This window comes from Conger conger, chromosome 16 (genome assembly GCF_963514075.1).
Source record: "Conger conger chromosome 16, fConCon1.1, whole genome shotgun sequence".
In the NCBI taxonomy this organism is placed as follows: domain Eukaryota; kingdom Metazoa; phylum Chordata; class Actinopteri; order Anguilliformes; family Congridae; genus Conger; species Conger conger.
This window is the reverse complement of record NC_083775.1, coordinates 20937049-20954472: the sequence shown is the minus strand read 5'-3', so window position 1 is coordinate 20954472 and position 17424 is coordinate 20937049. Positions and strand designations below refer to the sequence as shown.

The following is a 17424-nucleotide window of genomic DNA, read 5'->3' as shown; positions in this document are numbered from 1 at the left end:
ACAGGTACTGTATGTGGTGGTCTGGGGTATAGGATCAGAAAGGGTACAGGTACTGTATGTGGTGGTCTGGGGTATAGGATCAGAAAGGGTACAGGTACTGTATGTCGGGGTCGGGGTATAGGATCAGAAAGGGTACAGGTACTGTATGTGGGGGTCTGGGGTATAGGATCAGAAAGGGTACAGGTACTGTATGTCGGGGTCGGGGTATAGGATCAGAAAGGGTACAGGTACTGTATGTGGGGGTCGGGAGTATAGGATCAGAATGGGTACAGGTACTGTATGTGGGGGTTGGGGTATAGGATCAGAAAGGGTACAGGTACTGTATGTGGGGGTCGGGGTATAGGATCAGAAAGGGTACAGGTACTGTATGTGGGGGTCGGGGTATAGGATCAGAAAGGGTACAGGTACTGTATGTGGGGGTCGGGGCATAGGATCAGAAAGGGTACAGGTACTGTATGTGGGGGTCGGGGGTATAGGATCAGAAAGGGTACAGGTACTGTATGTGGGGGTCGGGGTATAGGATCAGAAAGGGTACAGGTACTGTATGTGGGGGTCGGGGTATAGGATCAGAAAGGGTACAGGTACTGTATGTGGGGGTCGGGGTATAGGATCAGAAAGGGTACAGGTACTGTATGTGGGGGTCGAGGTATAGGATCAGAAATGGTACAGGTATTGTATGTGGGGGTCGGGGGTATAGGATCAGAAAGGGTACAGGTACTGTATGTGGGGGTCGGGGGTATAGGATCAGAAAGGGTACAGGTATTGTATGTGGGGGTCGGGGTATAGGATCAGAAAGGGTACAGGTACTGTATGTGGGGGTGTGGGGTATAGGATCAGAAAGGGTACAGGTACTGTATGTGGTGGTCTGGGGTATAGGATCAGAAAGGGTACAGGTACTGTATGTGGTGGTCTGGGGTATAGGATCAGAAAGGGTACAGGTACTGTATGTGGTGGTCTGGGGTATAGGATCAGAAAGGGTACAGGTACTGTATGTGGGGGTTGCGGTATAGGATCAGAAAGGGTACAGGTACTGTATGTGGGGGTGTGGGGTATAGGATCAGAAAGGGTACAGGTACTGTATGTGGGGGTCGGGGTATAGGATCAGAAAGGGTACAGGTACTGTATGTGGGGGTCGGGGTATAGGATCAGAAAGGGTACAGGTACTGTATGTGTGGGTCTGGGGTATAGGATCAGAAAGGGTACAGGTACTGTATGTGGTGGTCTGGGGTATAGGATCAGAAAGGGTACAGGTACTGTATGTCGGGGTCGGGGTATAGGATCAGAAAGGGTACAGGTACTGTATGTGGTGGTCTGGGGTATAGGATCAGAAAGGGTACAGGTACTGTATGTGGTGGTCTGGGGTATAGGATCAGAAAGGGTACAGGTACTGTATGTGGTGGTCTGGGGTATAGGATCAGAAAGGGTACAGGTACTGTATGTGGGGGTGTGGGGTATAGGATCAGAAAGGGTACAGGTACTGTATGTGGGGGTCGGGGTATAGGATCAGAAAGGGTACAGGTACTGTATGTGTGGGTCTGGGGTATAGGATCAGAAAGGGTACAGGTACTGTATGTGGTGGTCTGGGGTATAGGATCAGAAAGGGTACAGGTACTGTATGTCGGGGTCGGGGTATAGGATCAGAAAGGGTACAGGTACTGTATGTGGTGGTCTGGGGTATAGGATCAGAAAGGGTACAGGTACTGTATGTGGTGGTCTGGGGTATAGGATCAGAAAGGGTACAGGTACTGTATGTGGTGGTCTGGGGTATAGGATCAGAAAGGGTACAGGTACTGTATGTGGGGGTGTGGGGTATAGGATCAGAAAGGGTACAGGTACTGTATGTGGGGGTCGGGGTATAGGATCAGAAAGGGTACAGGTACTGTATGTCGGGGTCGGGGTATAGGATCAGAAAGGGTACAGGTACTGTATGTGGGGGTCGGGGGTATAGGATCAGAATGGGTACAGGTACTGTATGTGGGGGTTGGGGTATAGGATCAGAAAGGGTACAGGTACTGTATGTGGGGGTCGGGGTATAGGATCAGAAAGGGTACAGGTACTGTATGTGGGGGTCGGGTGCACTGACCGAGGAAGGTACTGGAGATGTACTCTGACACCTGGTTCCCAGAGCGACTCATCTCAGAGAGCTGAGAGAGCTCTCGATTTAACATCCTCTTAAACTGAGAGAGAGAGAGAGGGGAGGGGAAAGAGAGAGATAGAGGGAGAGAAGGGGAGAGAGAGAGATGGAGGGAGAGAGAGAGAAAGAAAGAGGGGAGGGGGAGAGAGAGAGTGAGAGACAGTGAGAGAGAGATAGAGACAGAGAGGTGGGGAGAGAGAGAGACAGAGAGAGAAGGGAGAGAGACGGAGGGAGAGAAAGAGAGAAGGGAAGAGAGAGGGGTTAGAGAAAGAGAGGGGGGGGGTTAATTGTTTGAATTGACAGAAACATGACCCTAAACCCTAAACATCACACACACCCACGCACACACAGACACACACACACTACACAGGGCGCAACGCAAATATGCAGTTACATAACGCAGAATTACACTGTAGTCCTCATTCACTCAACAGAACAGCACACAGTCACATATACAGAGAAGCACAGTACTACACACACATACACACATACACACATACTACGTATGTCTTTAAGATGCTTAAATAATATTTGTGGCCTCAGGAGCAAACAATGGCATGTGCATCTAAGTCTGAGGCGCAGGGGAGGGTGACCTTGAGAAAGGTCACAGCTGCCTTTGTGGCAGCATGCCTCGGGACTGACTTTGAGGTTTTAGTTGCTGGGGAAACAGTGTTAGTTGCCATAGAGATGATTCTGTGCAAATGGATTGGTCAGTATGCCAGAGACTAGGGGCCATTGCTACAAACTGCTGTGTGTCAGTGTGGGCGAGAGAGAGCAGAAGAGAGAGACAGAGAGAGAGAGAGAGAGAGAGAGCAAAAGCAAGAGAGAGCAAAAGAATGAGCAGTGAGAGTATCTGCGAATGACAGGTAAAGCATGATTTGAGTGGTGTGCGAGTGTGAGTGTGTGCTTCAGACTACAAGTACAGTTTCCATGGGAACGTGCAGAGATGTGCAGTGCGAGGAAAGGAGTGATGAAAGATAGAAAAGTCAAGAGATGGAGAATGGAGGGGGGGGTGCCTCCAGCGGGAGAACTGTCCTGGGGTCTCCACATGTCAGCATGTGTGCGTGTGTGTGCATGTGTGTGTGTAGGTGTGTGTCGTGTGTGTGTGTGTGTGTGCGTGCGTGTATGTTTCTGTGTGTTGCCTGTGTGTGCTTATATACCTGTTATATTTGGATTGTGAGATGCAGTACTACTTGAAATTATGTGCAGAACTGCATCCTGGGAAAAAAGCCAAATGTTCCATATGTTCTTATGATGCCCCTAACTCCCTTCCTCTGCATATGGAGGTGATACCGTCTCTATAAGCCTGCAGACTGTATCTCTGCTTCCATTGGTCAATGCCAGGACAGTTTGCTATATGCCAGGAGCGGCCAGCCAATGGTAGAGAGGGAACAGCAGAACTCTCTGCAGTTCCATAGCAGCCCACGTATAGTGACAACTTGAGTATCTCTCTCTCTCTCTCTCTCTCTCTCTCTCTTTCTAATTCACACTCACTCTCCCTCTCACTCAAATATGCACACACACACACACACACACACACATACACATTCTCTCACACCTCCCCACACTCAGGTACATGTAAATGTTGTGTTTTGCTCGTGTTGTGGTTGTGCTGCGGTTGTGTTGAGGTTGTGTTAAGATTGCGTTGCGGTTGCGCCGTGGTTGTGTCGTGATTGTGCCGTGGTTGTGTTGTGGCTGTGCTGTGACTGTGTAGCGGTTGTGTTGTGGTTGTGTAGCGCTACCTTGGTGGAGGCCATGTCACTAACAGAGCGATGTGGCTGAATGGTCTCCAGCTGCTCCAGGCACCAGTCCAGCTCCTCCAGGGTCTCTCGAGCCAGCTGCTCATATGTGGCCTCTGCAGGGGCAGGGAGAGAGAGCGTGTGTGTGTGTGTGTGTGTGTGAGAGAGAGCATGTGAATGCGTGAGCATATGCGGATGAGCATGTGTGTCTGTGTGAGCATTTAAATATGCGTGAGAATGTGTAGATTTGTGAGTGTGTGCATACTATGCGTGAGGGTGTGAGAATATGCTTGTATATGTAAGATAACGACGACGGTATTGCTTTTTATGATTTATTACTGTGGATATCAGGACATCTTGTATATGGATATTTAGATGTATTCTATTCATATCATATATATATACACTTACTATTTATTAATATTCATATATTCATAACACTTCACATATTAGTCATTTTTACAAGGAACTGTGAATTTTGCAAAGAGAGCAGGTGACATGGTCTCCAGCATTCCATTACTCTGACTGGTCTCATATGAGGACATTAGACCCTTAGTCCTCCATAGGCTCACATGGATGAGTTTCAGCTGAACTGACCTGAAAGTGTTGCTTTGGGAACTGTTGGTTGACCTCCCAGTGGTGACCTCCTGTGGACAGATTGAGAATTACACCAAAGAGGGACGTGAAGGTGGGCATCACACCTGCAGAAGGCTGAAGAGACCGGCTTTGTGCTCAGGCTGTCCATCCACTCATTTGCTGAGGGCAATAATGCTTTTCTGAGTGATATCATGCTGTTTGGATATTGTATTCCCTCTGAAAGTGATGTCATGCTTTAGTTTTGTTTCTTAGTTAATGGTGATCTCAGGTTACTGGTTTACTGGCTGTGTGTGTGTGTGAAAGTGTGAGTGAATGAGTGTGTTAACAGGAGAGTCATAGTGTGCTCGTGTGTATAGGTGTGGGTTTCTGTGCGTGTGTTTATTTTAGAAAGGGTATGGAGAGAGTGTAGATACAGCAACAAGATATACAAACTATAAAACATTATCACAGTACAAAGATACTACATAGTTTATAGTGTATGTGGTATATAAATACTATATACATGATAGAAGCATTCTGGACAGATACAGAAACTGTGTATGAACTGTGTATATGAATACAATGCCAGCACCTCCCTTTAGCTGGAGGTCCTTCCACTGCAGATGTTACATGATTCAACAAATCATGAATCATGAATTAATGAATCACAAATCATAGACCTTGAATCTGGAATTATTGTGTTAACAGAGTTCAGCTTCTCTGGTTTTGATTGCAAAATCAAATCTTCATCACTTCAGGCCTGAGCTGAAGTGAGTCGTACTGAACTCGAGACGGTGTGAAAACACTATCTCATAGCGTCCAGAGACAAGGATGTGACAGTTCTGGGAACAGCGATCCTCCGTGTGAGCCACAGTGAGGATGGTAACGTGATGGGACAGGGTGGGACTGACTTGAGGGTGTGGTGATATTGATTTGGGGGTACTGACTTGTAAGAGGGTGTAGTGATATTGATTTGGGGGTTCTGACTTGTAAGAGGGTGTGGTGATATTGATTTGGGGGTACTGACTTGTAAGAGCGTGTAGTGATATTGATTTGGAGGTACTGACTTGTCAGAGTGTGTGGTAATATTGACTCAGGGTATTGACTTGTCAGAGGGGGTGGTGATATTGACTAGGGGGTACTGACTTGTCAGAGGGTGTGGTGATATTTACTCAGTGTACTGACTTGTCAGTGGCAGTTACAATTCGTAATTGTTTTGGATTCACCTTATCTTTATCTTACTGTAATCAATAGAGGCAACCAAGAGAACCGGTAGGCAGGGTTTATGAGTATTCCATCGGTTTCAATACACCAGACAAGCACAGACAAATATTTGAATCTAAATCAATTAGGTATGTGACCCAGGTCTGATTGGTGGGTGTGGTGATATTTACTCAGGGGTACTGACTTGTCATGGGGGGTGGTGATATTGACGAGGATGGTGAAGTTACTTCTTACAGTTCGTAGACTGGCCAACACCTGAGGAGGGAGGAGCAGAAAATGAACTTAATAACTTAAGTTCAGCAACTGTAGTTCCTAGCGGTCACTGACTGTTCCCAGGTTGGCCATTTTCCGCTGATCACTGACACTGTTCCCAGGTCAGCCATGTTTACCACTGATCACTGGCATGGTTCCCAGGTCGGCCATTTACTGCTTATCACTGACACTGTTCTCAGATCAGCCATTTACAGCTGATCACTGACACCTTTCCCAGGTCTGCCACATTTACTGCTGATCACTGACTGTTCCCCGGTCAGTTGCTATTTCCATTGCATACTGACACTGAACACTGAACACAATCTATCACACTCTTAAAGCTTTCCAGGGGGGCTTCCATATTCTCACCTGCTAACTAACATCTCTCACCTAAGCTACAGAGACATACCTGAGCAAAGGGGGTCACAATGAAATCCTCAGGGTGTCTGCAGATAAAGAGAAAGAGATAAATATAGAGATTTACTGTTCATTTCCATGTCGTCTTTAGTATTGTTCAGTGTTAGAGGTATTTTTTTCTTCAATACTGTGTGCCCTGGAGGATGAATTAGACACAGAGGATGATATTCATCTAAATGAATGAGGGTGTAAAATGTTGAGGTGTTTAGTCGATGTGCAAACAGCCTTGGGGGCACAGGGCAGAAGAGACTCCTCCTCGGCCGCTGGGCACTGAAACAGAGGGTCAGGCGAGGTGGCACACACTCACGCATCACTGCTGATGGACGAGTTGCGAGACGCGGTCATGGGGGACATGTCGTAGTCCGAGTCGGACCGGTAGAGGAAGGACTCGCGGCGCTGGCTCTGGGGGAAGGAGGGGTGGAGCGTCCGCCCCGGACTGGGCTGCAGATCCGGAGAAGAGCCATTCTCTACATCAAACCTGGGGGGGGGGGGGGGGGGTGGGCAGGAAGGTGGCAGGGAGCCAGGGGGGAGGGAGGGGGCGAGAGAGAGAGTGTGTGAGAGAGAGAGTGAGAGCGAGAGAGAGCCAGGCTTCAGGGCAGGACCTGAATTTTCACACTTTTATTCACAAGGGTGCCAAGAGGAACTATGCTACCCATTTCCTTCCTGAAAAAAACAACCGTTAACATCCAGTAAAGAAAAACATGTTCTCTTGCCACATTATACAAACTATTTGCAAGGACACAAACTACACAGGAAGGCTGACTCCATCCATTTGTCTATCATTCTCTCAAATCATATCAAAATGCACATATACACACACAACAGATATATACACCCCTACATTGACTAACAAAAGGTACAAACACACACACTTTGATGCAATGTCTGAGAAAAGACTAGACACAAACACCTACACTGTACACGCATGTGCACACAGCGCAGTGGATGACAAATCACGAAACATACACAGGTTAGAAAAATCGCACACATAGTGAAGACACGTGGCTAGCACACATCATCCCGACCCGTAAGCCCTTGCACACACACACGCACACACACTCACTCACTCACACACACAGCTGGCCAGCACCTACACACACATACTGATACAGTCATTTGTGGTGGTGTGGGAGTGGGTGGGTGGTTAATGGCTGGTCTTTTCACATTCTAATGAATGCTTCCCACAGCTAATGACCAGTGGTCCTGGGTCTCCACTGCAGGCCCACAGCAGTAATTACAGCCCCAACGCTTCTCTGTGTGCAAGTGTTAACTCATCATCAAATCATGTCTCTCTGTCTCTCCATTTCTCTTTTCAAATCTGACTATTATTGATCTCATCTAGGCTAGTTTTCCTCAATGGCTTCCGGAAGGAGGGAATTCTTAGTGAATGGCCAAAAATTTGGAACGCCAGCTGCTGTTACTGCTCTCTAGTGTGTCCCACTGACCGTTTCTTTGAGCGTTTTGCGTTTTCATAGAATCCCTCCTTTGCCACCATCCTTATACCTCCCCGACTGAAATAAAAAGCTCAAGCTAGGTTTTGAAAGAGGTGGTAGCTGATTGACCTGTGGAGACCAGCTCCCAGCTCAACATGGGATGACCAGCTCAATCTACTGTGTGTTTTGAAACAGCTGGCAGCTGGAAATGTCAAGCTGGTCATCGCTGGATTTGACAGCAGGGTCCACCCAATCCCGTTCGCTGAAGGCTAGGCGGGATGAGCACGTTGATCCACACGGCTGGATGTGGTTCTAAGCTTTAGTCCTTCTTAACACTGCTTTCAGAAATAAATCATTTATACGCAAGCTTGTCTTCACTTTCTCAATGTATTGAATACATGTCATTCCAATATGTTCTCAATGTGAGGGTGATTTTTCTGCAACCTGGTGCAAACTACATGATTTTAGAAATTCCACACCCTCAAAGTGTTAAAAACAAATGTCAACTTTTTAACACACCTCAAGTGTTTAGTTAAGGACAACACATTTTGTCATACTTTCAGCACAGACTGTTAAAAAGCCTCCCTTCATAACACATAAATTGTTTATTTGTAACACAAAAAGTGTTGAAAGTAGCGCAAAGTGGGATTATCGTGCAGTCCGCATGCAGGTCTCAGGCCTCAGACATCTTGCACAGAGACCAGCATCTATTTCACACGTTCATCCAACATGCCAACATCCTTCACAAACTGCCCCAGGATTATTTTTTGGAACACTTTGGGGCCACATCATTCTTGTTTAAGGCCACCAGAACTGCCGGCTCAAAATCTGGCTCGAAATCCTTCCTGTCAGACGGCAGCAGACCTGTCACACGCCGTGACACAGCCCTGGGCGGACAGAAGAGATGGATGCAGGGAGGAAGGAAGAATGTCACTTCTCACTGGTGTTTCATTTCAATACGGGAACTGAGACCACAACCAAACGTAAAATAAACAAATCTTCATCCGTCACCCAAAATATGCCAAAATTACACACTAAAATAACAAGGGTAAGTTCATTAACCCAACTCGCTATGCTTTTCAGCTGGTTTGGGGTTTCTGGCTTCTCAGCTTATGGTTTGGCTTGAACACTGCAACACCGGTCTTAGCCGCCTGCCATGGAAATAACCACACATCTATGAGCACCTGGACTGATTCGTAATGTAGTCCAGGTGCGTGCCTACTTAACCAGTAGGAGTGGTCCTCAGGTTGCCCTGTCTCCTTCCCGCAAACTGAGCCCCACTTGCCACAACACCATTTACACTCACACTACCATAGCTGCCATTAATGGCCAATGGAGAAAACATAAATAAGGTGTCAACTCCTGCCTTGTTTGATCTTGATGAGTACAAGGTGATGTCTCCCCCGCCCCGCCCCGCCCGCCCTCCCTCCCTCTTTCTCTCTCTCTCTCTCTCTCTCTCTCTCTCAGAAACCGTGTTTTGTGTGTCAGTGGAACACCTGTTCTTAGACTGCTATGGGCTAATGTCTCTGACTTTTATACTGGAAACAACTGCCAGCTGGTGTTTTATTTGAGAAATTCTTCTATTGAGCTATATAATGTGAAATATACACAAACATCTCATTTCAAAGTGGATTATCTTCATGAGGGATTACGCAACAGTAGCCTTGAAGACAATAGACAATTAAAATGAATAAAATTAGTTTGCATACAATGTACTGAAATGTGATTTGTGAAACTTTGAAGGCAAATGGTGCTCAGAGGATAGCCAAAGTCAAAATAGCTGCATAGAAATATACAACATTTCTTTTTTTTTCTTCTTTTTTTTTCAGATTTTTCCCTTTTTCTCCCAATTTGGTAGCCAATTGTACCTCGTCTGATTCAATTGGAGGTAGTCGTATTAGATGTACCGCCCGTACCCCGTCCCTCGGTGGCCCGAAGGAGAACGACACGCCTTCTTCAAGCCGTCTCGTCTCGTGCCCGTTGCCGTGATTCCGAGGCGCCCGAGGTGCTTATTGTGCGGCGATCTAATAACCCTGCCAAGTCCCTCCCTCTGGAGCAGCGAGCCAATTATTGCTGCCCCACGTGAGCCGGCCAAACTTGGCTTTTTGGCAGGACCGAGAATCGAACCCATGTCCCCGGTGTGCAAACAACAACATTTCTGAATATATGTCCAGTACACGATATGTGACCACACCACATACATGAATATATGACAACAGTTCTTTGATGGATATTCTTCATGCTTGTTTCCTTTTTCTTCCAAAAACAGGCAGCCAGCTATATGGGACAAATGAACATTGTGAGCAGTGATTAATGATTGCCGGGTATGTCTTGTTCAGAGATGACAGTTGAAAAGCACAGTTTGAGTGTTCCTATTATACATCAACGTTAGATAATGGCATTCACTACATATCATGTAAAATAAATAATCAGAAGCAAGGCGGCTATTAATAACCATGACAGATGTTAACCTGATTTCTCAAAACAGAACACAAATAGACACCTTCAGCTCATGAAATCACTTCCTCCTGTGTACTACTACTGCTGCTCCTACTAATACTATTGTTACTATTGCTGCTACAGCTATAACTACTACTACTACAACTACTACTACTAATAATAATAATAATAATAATACTATGATTTTACAACCTCTTTTTCATATTTCTTTCCCCTTCTCTTTCTGTCTTCTTCCCTCCTCTCTTCCTCTCCTCCTCCACCGCAGTCTTTCATATGTAAATGATTCCCAACAGAGGCAAAGCTGTTGAGCTTGGCACCGGGAACTATTAAAATCCGCTTTCTAGCGTTTTCTTAACATTTAGCATTTTTAACCGGCTTAATTGAGCTGAAATGTCACAGGGAGCACGGAAAGCCCGTCTCAGAGGCAGCGGAGGCAGGAGGCAGGCCTCCCTCACAGGCACGCCAGCACCAGAGGCCCGTCTGGCGAACCCACCGCCGCCACGCTTCTCTCACAGACGGCGCCGATATCGCTGAACAGACACGGCGTGACGGAGCCGGGTCGGACCCCTCCGCTGCGATTGGCAGGGCCGTTTTGTTTCCCCACACACACTGCGAGACAGATGGACATATCCGCCCGCAAATCAATACAGCGAGTTTAATGGAAGTGATGACAGAGGTGGTGTCTGTCTGTGTCAGGCTCTGCCGGGTTATATAAGCACACTGTTCACTCAGCATGTCACTGCTGCTCCCGTGGGGAAAGTCAAATAAACCATTGAGGATTAACTCTTGGGCTGACTGACTGACTGAAGGACTTACTAACTACCTGGCTGTGTAACAGACTGACTAACTGACACTGACTGACTGAATTATGCTGAATACAAGTCAAGAGAAGATAACAATCACACAATTGCACACAGCTGCATTGTTACTCAACAAAATGTCCCGTTCCCAAACTCCCCTATGCCACCCCCTCCTCAAATGCACCCACAATACCCACCTCCCTAAACTGTCCCACACTTCCACCCCCAAACTGCCCAGCATTAACCTTCATCCCCAACTCCCCCATACTAATCTGACTGGCCCACAACTGCCCTCATGCCTAATACCCAAACTCCACTGCGCCCCCCCCCCCCCCCCCCCCCCAACTCCTCCACTCCACCCCTCCAAGCTCAAACCTTCCCTCTCTCCCTCCCTCCCTCTCTCCGTGCCCCCCGGCCCACATGCATTGGGGTATATTTAGCCCCCCCCCAACCCTGAGACTGGCTGAGATATTTTCATCCAGACAGGAGAGAGAATGAGTCATCCGAAGCGAATGTTTGTGTCACTGTGTCCCACTCTGCCTGCATCCTCACATCTCTCCCTCCGCCAGCCTCTCCAGTTCCACCTCTCCTCACATCTCCCACTCTGTCTCACTCCTTCATCACATCTCCCTCTCTTTTTCTCTCTATTTCCGTCTCGGTTCCCGTCACTCTATATATTTCTCGGACCAATATCACGCTTGTGGATACTGTCAAAATAACTGCCACTAATTTCACTTCAACAGCAATGTAAAAGCATATAAATTACTACAAGACCGGAATGCTAAAGAGCTGCACGCTCAGAGGATGAAATGCATCTCTGAAACACAGTGGGCTTGCAGTTTGTGATCATTTGTGGGAAATCAATTATTAATAGATAAAAACGAGCCCATCAATTGACCATATCTCTGTAAACATCTCTGTCTTCGCCTGCACTTTTCTGTCTATATACAGGCATAGGTGGAAGAACTGTATAATCCAATTCCTTCTAATGGTAATATATACAGGGGAGAAGTGATTGGGTGGAGGCTGAGGTGGGATGGGACATTGATTGGGCGGATATTAATGAGGGGGGTCTGTGATTGGATAGAGACTGAGGGGGAATGGACAGTGATTGGCTCGAGGCTGAGGGTAGAGGGGACAGTGATTGAATGGACACAGTGATAGGCAGAGACTGAGGGGGGAGGGGACTGTGTTTTGGTTCGCCCTGCTTTCAAGCAGTGTTTATGGTCTACACAAGTTTCCTCACAGAAATGTCCCCATGAACACCTTATGATGATTATTATCAGACTGTCCACATGAATACCTTATGATGATGATAATATCAGTCTGTCCACATGAACACATTACTACGATGATTATATCAGACTGTCCCCAAGAACACCTTATGATGATGATTATATCAGACTGTCCCCATGAACACCTTATGATGATGATTATATCAGACTGTCCCCATGAACACCTTATGATGATGATTATATCAGACTGTCCACATGAACACCTTATGATGATGATTATCAGACTGTCCACATGAACACCTTATGATGATGATTATCTGACTGTCCAGATGAACTCCTTATGATGATGATTATAACAGACTGTCCAGGTGAACACAAATTTAAAACACAGAGACATTCAACTGCCACATTCAACGCACTGTGACTTTCCTAACCTCAGAAATAGCCAAAACCTGCTTGCTATAGCTAGTACTAGCTTGGGAGGTAAACAGCCTGTCAGGAACAGACAGGCAGCTGCACGATTTCTCTTTCAATTGTCCGAGCATAAAGCATGTGAAGGTGAATGAGTCGGTTCTGATGAGTTGTGACGTATTCCCAAGAAACCTAACCACCTGGCATTACTTAAAAGCAGGGTAAGAGAGATGGGGACAGTGTTTTGATTAAGTTTGGGGAGGAGGGTACAGTGACTGAGTGGACTGTGATTGGTTGAGACTAAGGAGGGGGGGCAGTGATTGGGTAGAGGTTGAGGGTGAGGGGCGAGTGACTCATGAGCTGAGAATGATAAGGTTCTATCTGTGTTCTATCTGTGTTCTATCTGAGCAGTCCAAAAAGTCCAATAGTCCAAAGTGAATGGGCTCCAGGAAGATATAAATTAAATGTACCATTTTTCATACTTTTAAATAGTATTTTTGTATAAAACTTCACACATATATTTAGTGCCCTATAAACAACATATTTATGACACTAACTCTCAACGGCACCAACTTTGTAATTCTCAGCTCAGGGACTGGGGAGGGGACAGCCTGAGTGGACACGGTGATTGGTGAGAAGGCTGCAGAGTGTTACACACTCATAGAGTATCAGGCTGCAGAGTGTGAATGCGGGTGTGAAGAGGGATAATTGGGCCATCTGCATTTCTCACTCTCCCTGCAGTTATACAAATTACACCTCCAATCCACGGCATCACACCTCACCTCTGTATACAACTGTACTTATCAATCTATGAGCAAGTACACTGATAATCCAGAACAGAACGAACACAGAATCAAGGCTGAATAAAGGAAATACATGGTATAAGGGTAAAAACCCGGCTGGTCCTGGGTTCAAATCCTGGCCGGAAATGTGTGTGGAGTTTGCCCATCTCACAAATGTTCTTCAGACCTACACTTCATGAGCTGAGAATTTGAAGCTTCTATCCGCATTCTGAGTGCTTTTGAGCTTCAAAGATTCCAAAGTAAATGGGCTGCAAGCAGAAGCAACCTTTTAAATGTTGCCGGTCGGAGAACATTTATGAGACTCACAGACTTGTTCTGGAAGGACAGAGGCTGCAGGGAAGCACGAATACACCTTCGGCAGGCTTGATAATGTACAGTAAGTGCTGCTGCTGAAGCTATTTGAGATTATTATTGTTTTTAACCATGGATAGGTACTGCACATACACACACACACACACAAAGCATGACACATAAGTACCTACACCCACTCAATATTGACTCATATGTGCGGTATGACATACACACACATTGCCTCTCACAAACGCACAGACACAGCCCCCAAGAAAAATGAGTAGAAAAACATTACTCGAGTCTTCAGTACATTTGCGAGTCCCGTATTATAAAAAATTCAGCGCTGATCGATACAACAAGAGCTGGGGCCCAGCAAGGTTACGCATCACCCCGGAAGGGGGTGGGCTCCAGTCGGCAAGACCCCCTCTGAAATTAAGATCTCATACCTGAACTGTTACCATCAGAGGATGCGCCATTTCCTCACGACAGTTCTTCCTATCGGGGAGTTTTTTTCTCGCCACTGTTTGAGGGTTTTTCTCCTACTCGAGATTGATTTACCTCATATGCTATTTGGCGGCTTCAGCCGATATTTCCCATTTTTCTTCCCTTCTGTTACTATGTAAAGTGTCATTGGGACAGTCTGCTCTGAAAAGCGCTACACTGAAAAAACTGAATTGAATTGAAATGAATTGAAATGTATCGCCACACAAAATGGCTCCTGGTCTGTACTGGCTGTGCACGTTGCGCTGGAGGACTGCGTGATGTGTGCATGATCTGCGGCTGGTGGCATGCAGATCAAACACAGCTGCGCATTTCTCTCAAGAATGAATACGCAACGTCAGAGCAGTAGCACAAACTCCATGATATTACCGGGAATTCCAAATTAGGGAAATAAAACTATGAAAAACACACATCCTACGTTATATATTACATGCACTAAACTAAGACACAGTCCACACACAAACGTACACACATATACACAAGCACTTAAGTGTGAGAGTGATTGTGGAACCAACACACTGAGTACAGTATTACACACAAAAACACTCAGAACATTGAGTATCGCACACAAACACACGCACTGCATTCAAAACCACACACACCATCAAACATTACGCACACTCTTGATATTCAACATTAAACCGCAACACACACTGAATGTTATCATAAGGATGGTGATCAGGGCACTCTTGATTTAGATGGCTTAAAAAGCCTTTGTTATATGGCTAATGCATTGGCAGGAACTTAAAAACATGCAGCGATGCGTTGCGGCACACAGGCCTTCATCGGGGTGAAAACACACTGTAAATACACACACATTCCTCACATACAGTAAATACACACACATTCCTGACACACTGTAAATACACACACTTTCCTCACATACAGTAAATACACACACATTCTTCACACACTGTAAATACACACACATTCAGTGTGATAACACACTGAATGTATTCCTCAGATACTGTAAATACACACATTCAGGGTGATAACACACTGAATGTATTCCTCAGATAGTGTGAATACACACACATGTTCAACACCACACATGGGCACAGACCCTGCAGTGCTCCTCTGCATCGACAGAGACCAAGCTCGTTGCATTTAATCTCATTACAGCTGGTGCCAGAGGCTTCTTCTACAATTATTTATAGCACCCTGACAGGGGAGAGGGCTGGACTGTGCAAACTCCTGATTGGACAGCAACGCACCAGCTGGCTAAATAGCAAAATAAGGGACAAATCAAAATCTGAGTGAACAGGCGGGTGCTAATTTGATCAGTGGCCAGAATCCCTGATATATGTACAGGCAGCCACCCTCTGTCATGATCTCTTGCACTCCAAATCATCCCTTGTTCCTTCTTCTTTCCACCCTCTCCCACACCTCCTCTCCCATCTTCTCCGCCTACTCCTTTTCCCTCTTGGCTTCCTGTCCTTACCCAGACTGTCTCCTTCCACTAAAACCCCAGTCTTCTGTGTCACCTCCTATCAGTGCAAACAGCACCTAAACACAGCGGATGACAAGTGCCTGAACCTGTCACTGAACATCAGTGTCACTGGGACATCTCAGAGGCAGAGAGAACTACAGAGAGCATGTCGAGATTATATCAATCGTCAATATTCAACAATTTCCCACATTCAATCTCCACACAAGATAATCATAATCGTATAAGCAGAAGATTACAACTACTTGGTAGGGGCTCAAGCTATTTAATGGCAAACTGTTTTTATAAGTGACACAGATCAGTGATGAAACAATACATTTGTGACCTGCTCTACCAAAATCAGTGGTATTGACCCCAAAACGTATTTTGAGTTTTACAAACTAATCGGAGGAGGAGAATGTGAGTTTCTAACGATAGCAAAGTAATCTTTTCAGAAAAACTGTTTAAAAGTTTCATTTTGAGATTGAAATGACTACCGACACTGGGCTAACAAAACTACAGGGCTATAACTTGTCATCTTACGTATAAACCATTTCAAACTATATTTTTACTCTGAATATTTACTCTTGGCATTAAGACATAGAGACCATGAAAACAAATATGAGCTGCCATGAACTGGTGAACGGTGAACGGTGACAAGCTGGCTAACCTCCAAACAATGCATAACTTTCACTTTTACATCTTGCGTTTAAAAGCTTATAACCTATATTTTACGCTGAACTTGGCATTAAGACAAGCAGAGTATGAAAGCCAAGATATTGTTCTACACAATTAAGATTCCAATCGCTTACTTTTCTCCACTTTTTTACTTTCCTTGCTCCTGACTCAGAAATCGATTGAGTTCTACCATCCCCGTAATTGTTCCTTCTAGGAGCTAGAAGTAGACATGAAGTATTCCCAATCTTTCCTTTAAGCAAGAAAGCATCGGCGCATCCTTTGCTTTTTTGACATATAAATGATCGACCTGTGGATCCACCTCTCCCCATCTGCCACATATCTGCCACATCTGTAACTGACGTGGTTTGAAACTGACATTTTCTCGATTTCCCTGTCTTTGCTTCTTCTCCTAGCCTCTTACAAGCTAGGGGCAAGAAAAGGATAAAAGAGAAAAGGGATTGGAATGAGCCCATCGACAACGGCTCTGCTTCCCCCTCCTCATTATGTCAGTGAAATCGACACCTTGTGTATACGTCATATCGCGGAAGCTAGTGCTGCTCAAACTTCTGCTTCTGCTTGTCTGATTAATTCACCTGATTCTAAATACACTGCTTTAAAAAAAAGTATATATCCCCATGTTTGAGGCTCCAGCCCAGACAAGGGCCAAATCTCAATCAGGCTACATCACAGAGCAGGCCAAATCAAAGTCATAGTTTATATCTACAGACCAGGGTACCATTACTGTGTGACACGTACAGTAGACATGCAGTGCACTAGTAGGGGAGAGAGGTGTAAGTTCTCACAAGGGTAGATTGTCACACTGTTCATTCCACCAACACTAGAGAAACTACCTCAAAAATGTAATAGCGATTTCGTGCGACTTCACGGTCAGTTTTCAGCTTTTGACACACTGAGCTTTTGCTCGCACTGCATTCATTAACAAAGATCCTGAAAGTCTGGTTTCTATATAATGACGAAGAGCAAGATTTCATAAAAAGCATTTTAGGAGTGTATAATGCAGGTGTGTGCACGGTACACGAATAT

The 17424-nt window shown here is 45.7% G+C and overlaps 1 protein-coding gene across 1 annotated transcript in view; it reads right to left on the bottom strand.

The window, feature by feature from the left end:
• pde4a (phosphodiesterase 4A, cAMP-specific) overlaps positions 1 to 17424 on the bottom strand; it is a 31414-nt gene that overhangs the window by 9120 nt on the left and 4870 nt on the right. The window contains exons 2-7 of the mRNA XM_061224302.1: positions 6650 to 6820; positions 6335 to 6371; positions 5858 to 5928; positions 4471 to 4520; positions 3877 to 3989; positions 2084 to 2177 (exon numbers count right to left, since the gene is read on the bottom strand). Of these exons, the coding sequence (XP_061080286.1) occupies positions 2084 to 2177; positions 3877 to 3989; positions 4471 to 4520; positions 5858 to 5928; positions 6335 to 6371; positions 6650 to 6820 (536 nt within the window). The remainder of the gene's footprint in view (positions 1 to 2083; positions 2178 to 3876; positions 3990 to 4470; positions 4521 to 5857; positions 5929 to 6334; positions 6372 to 6649; positions 6821 to 17424) is intronic.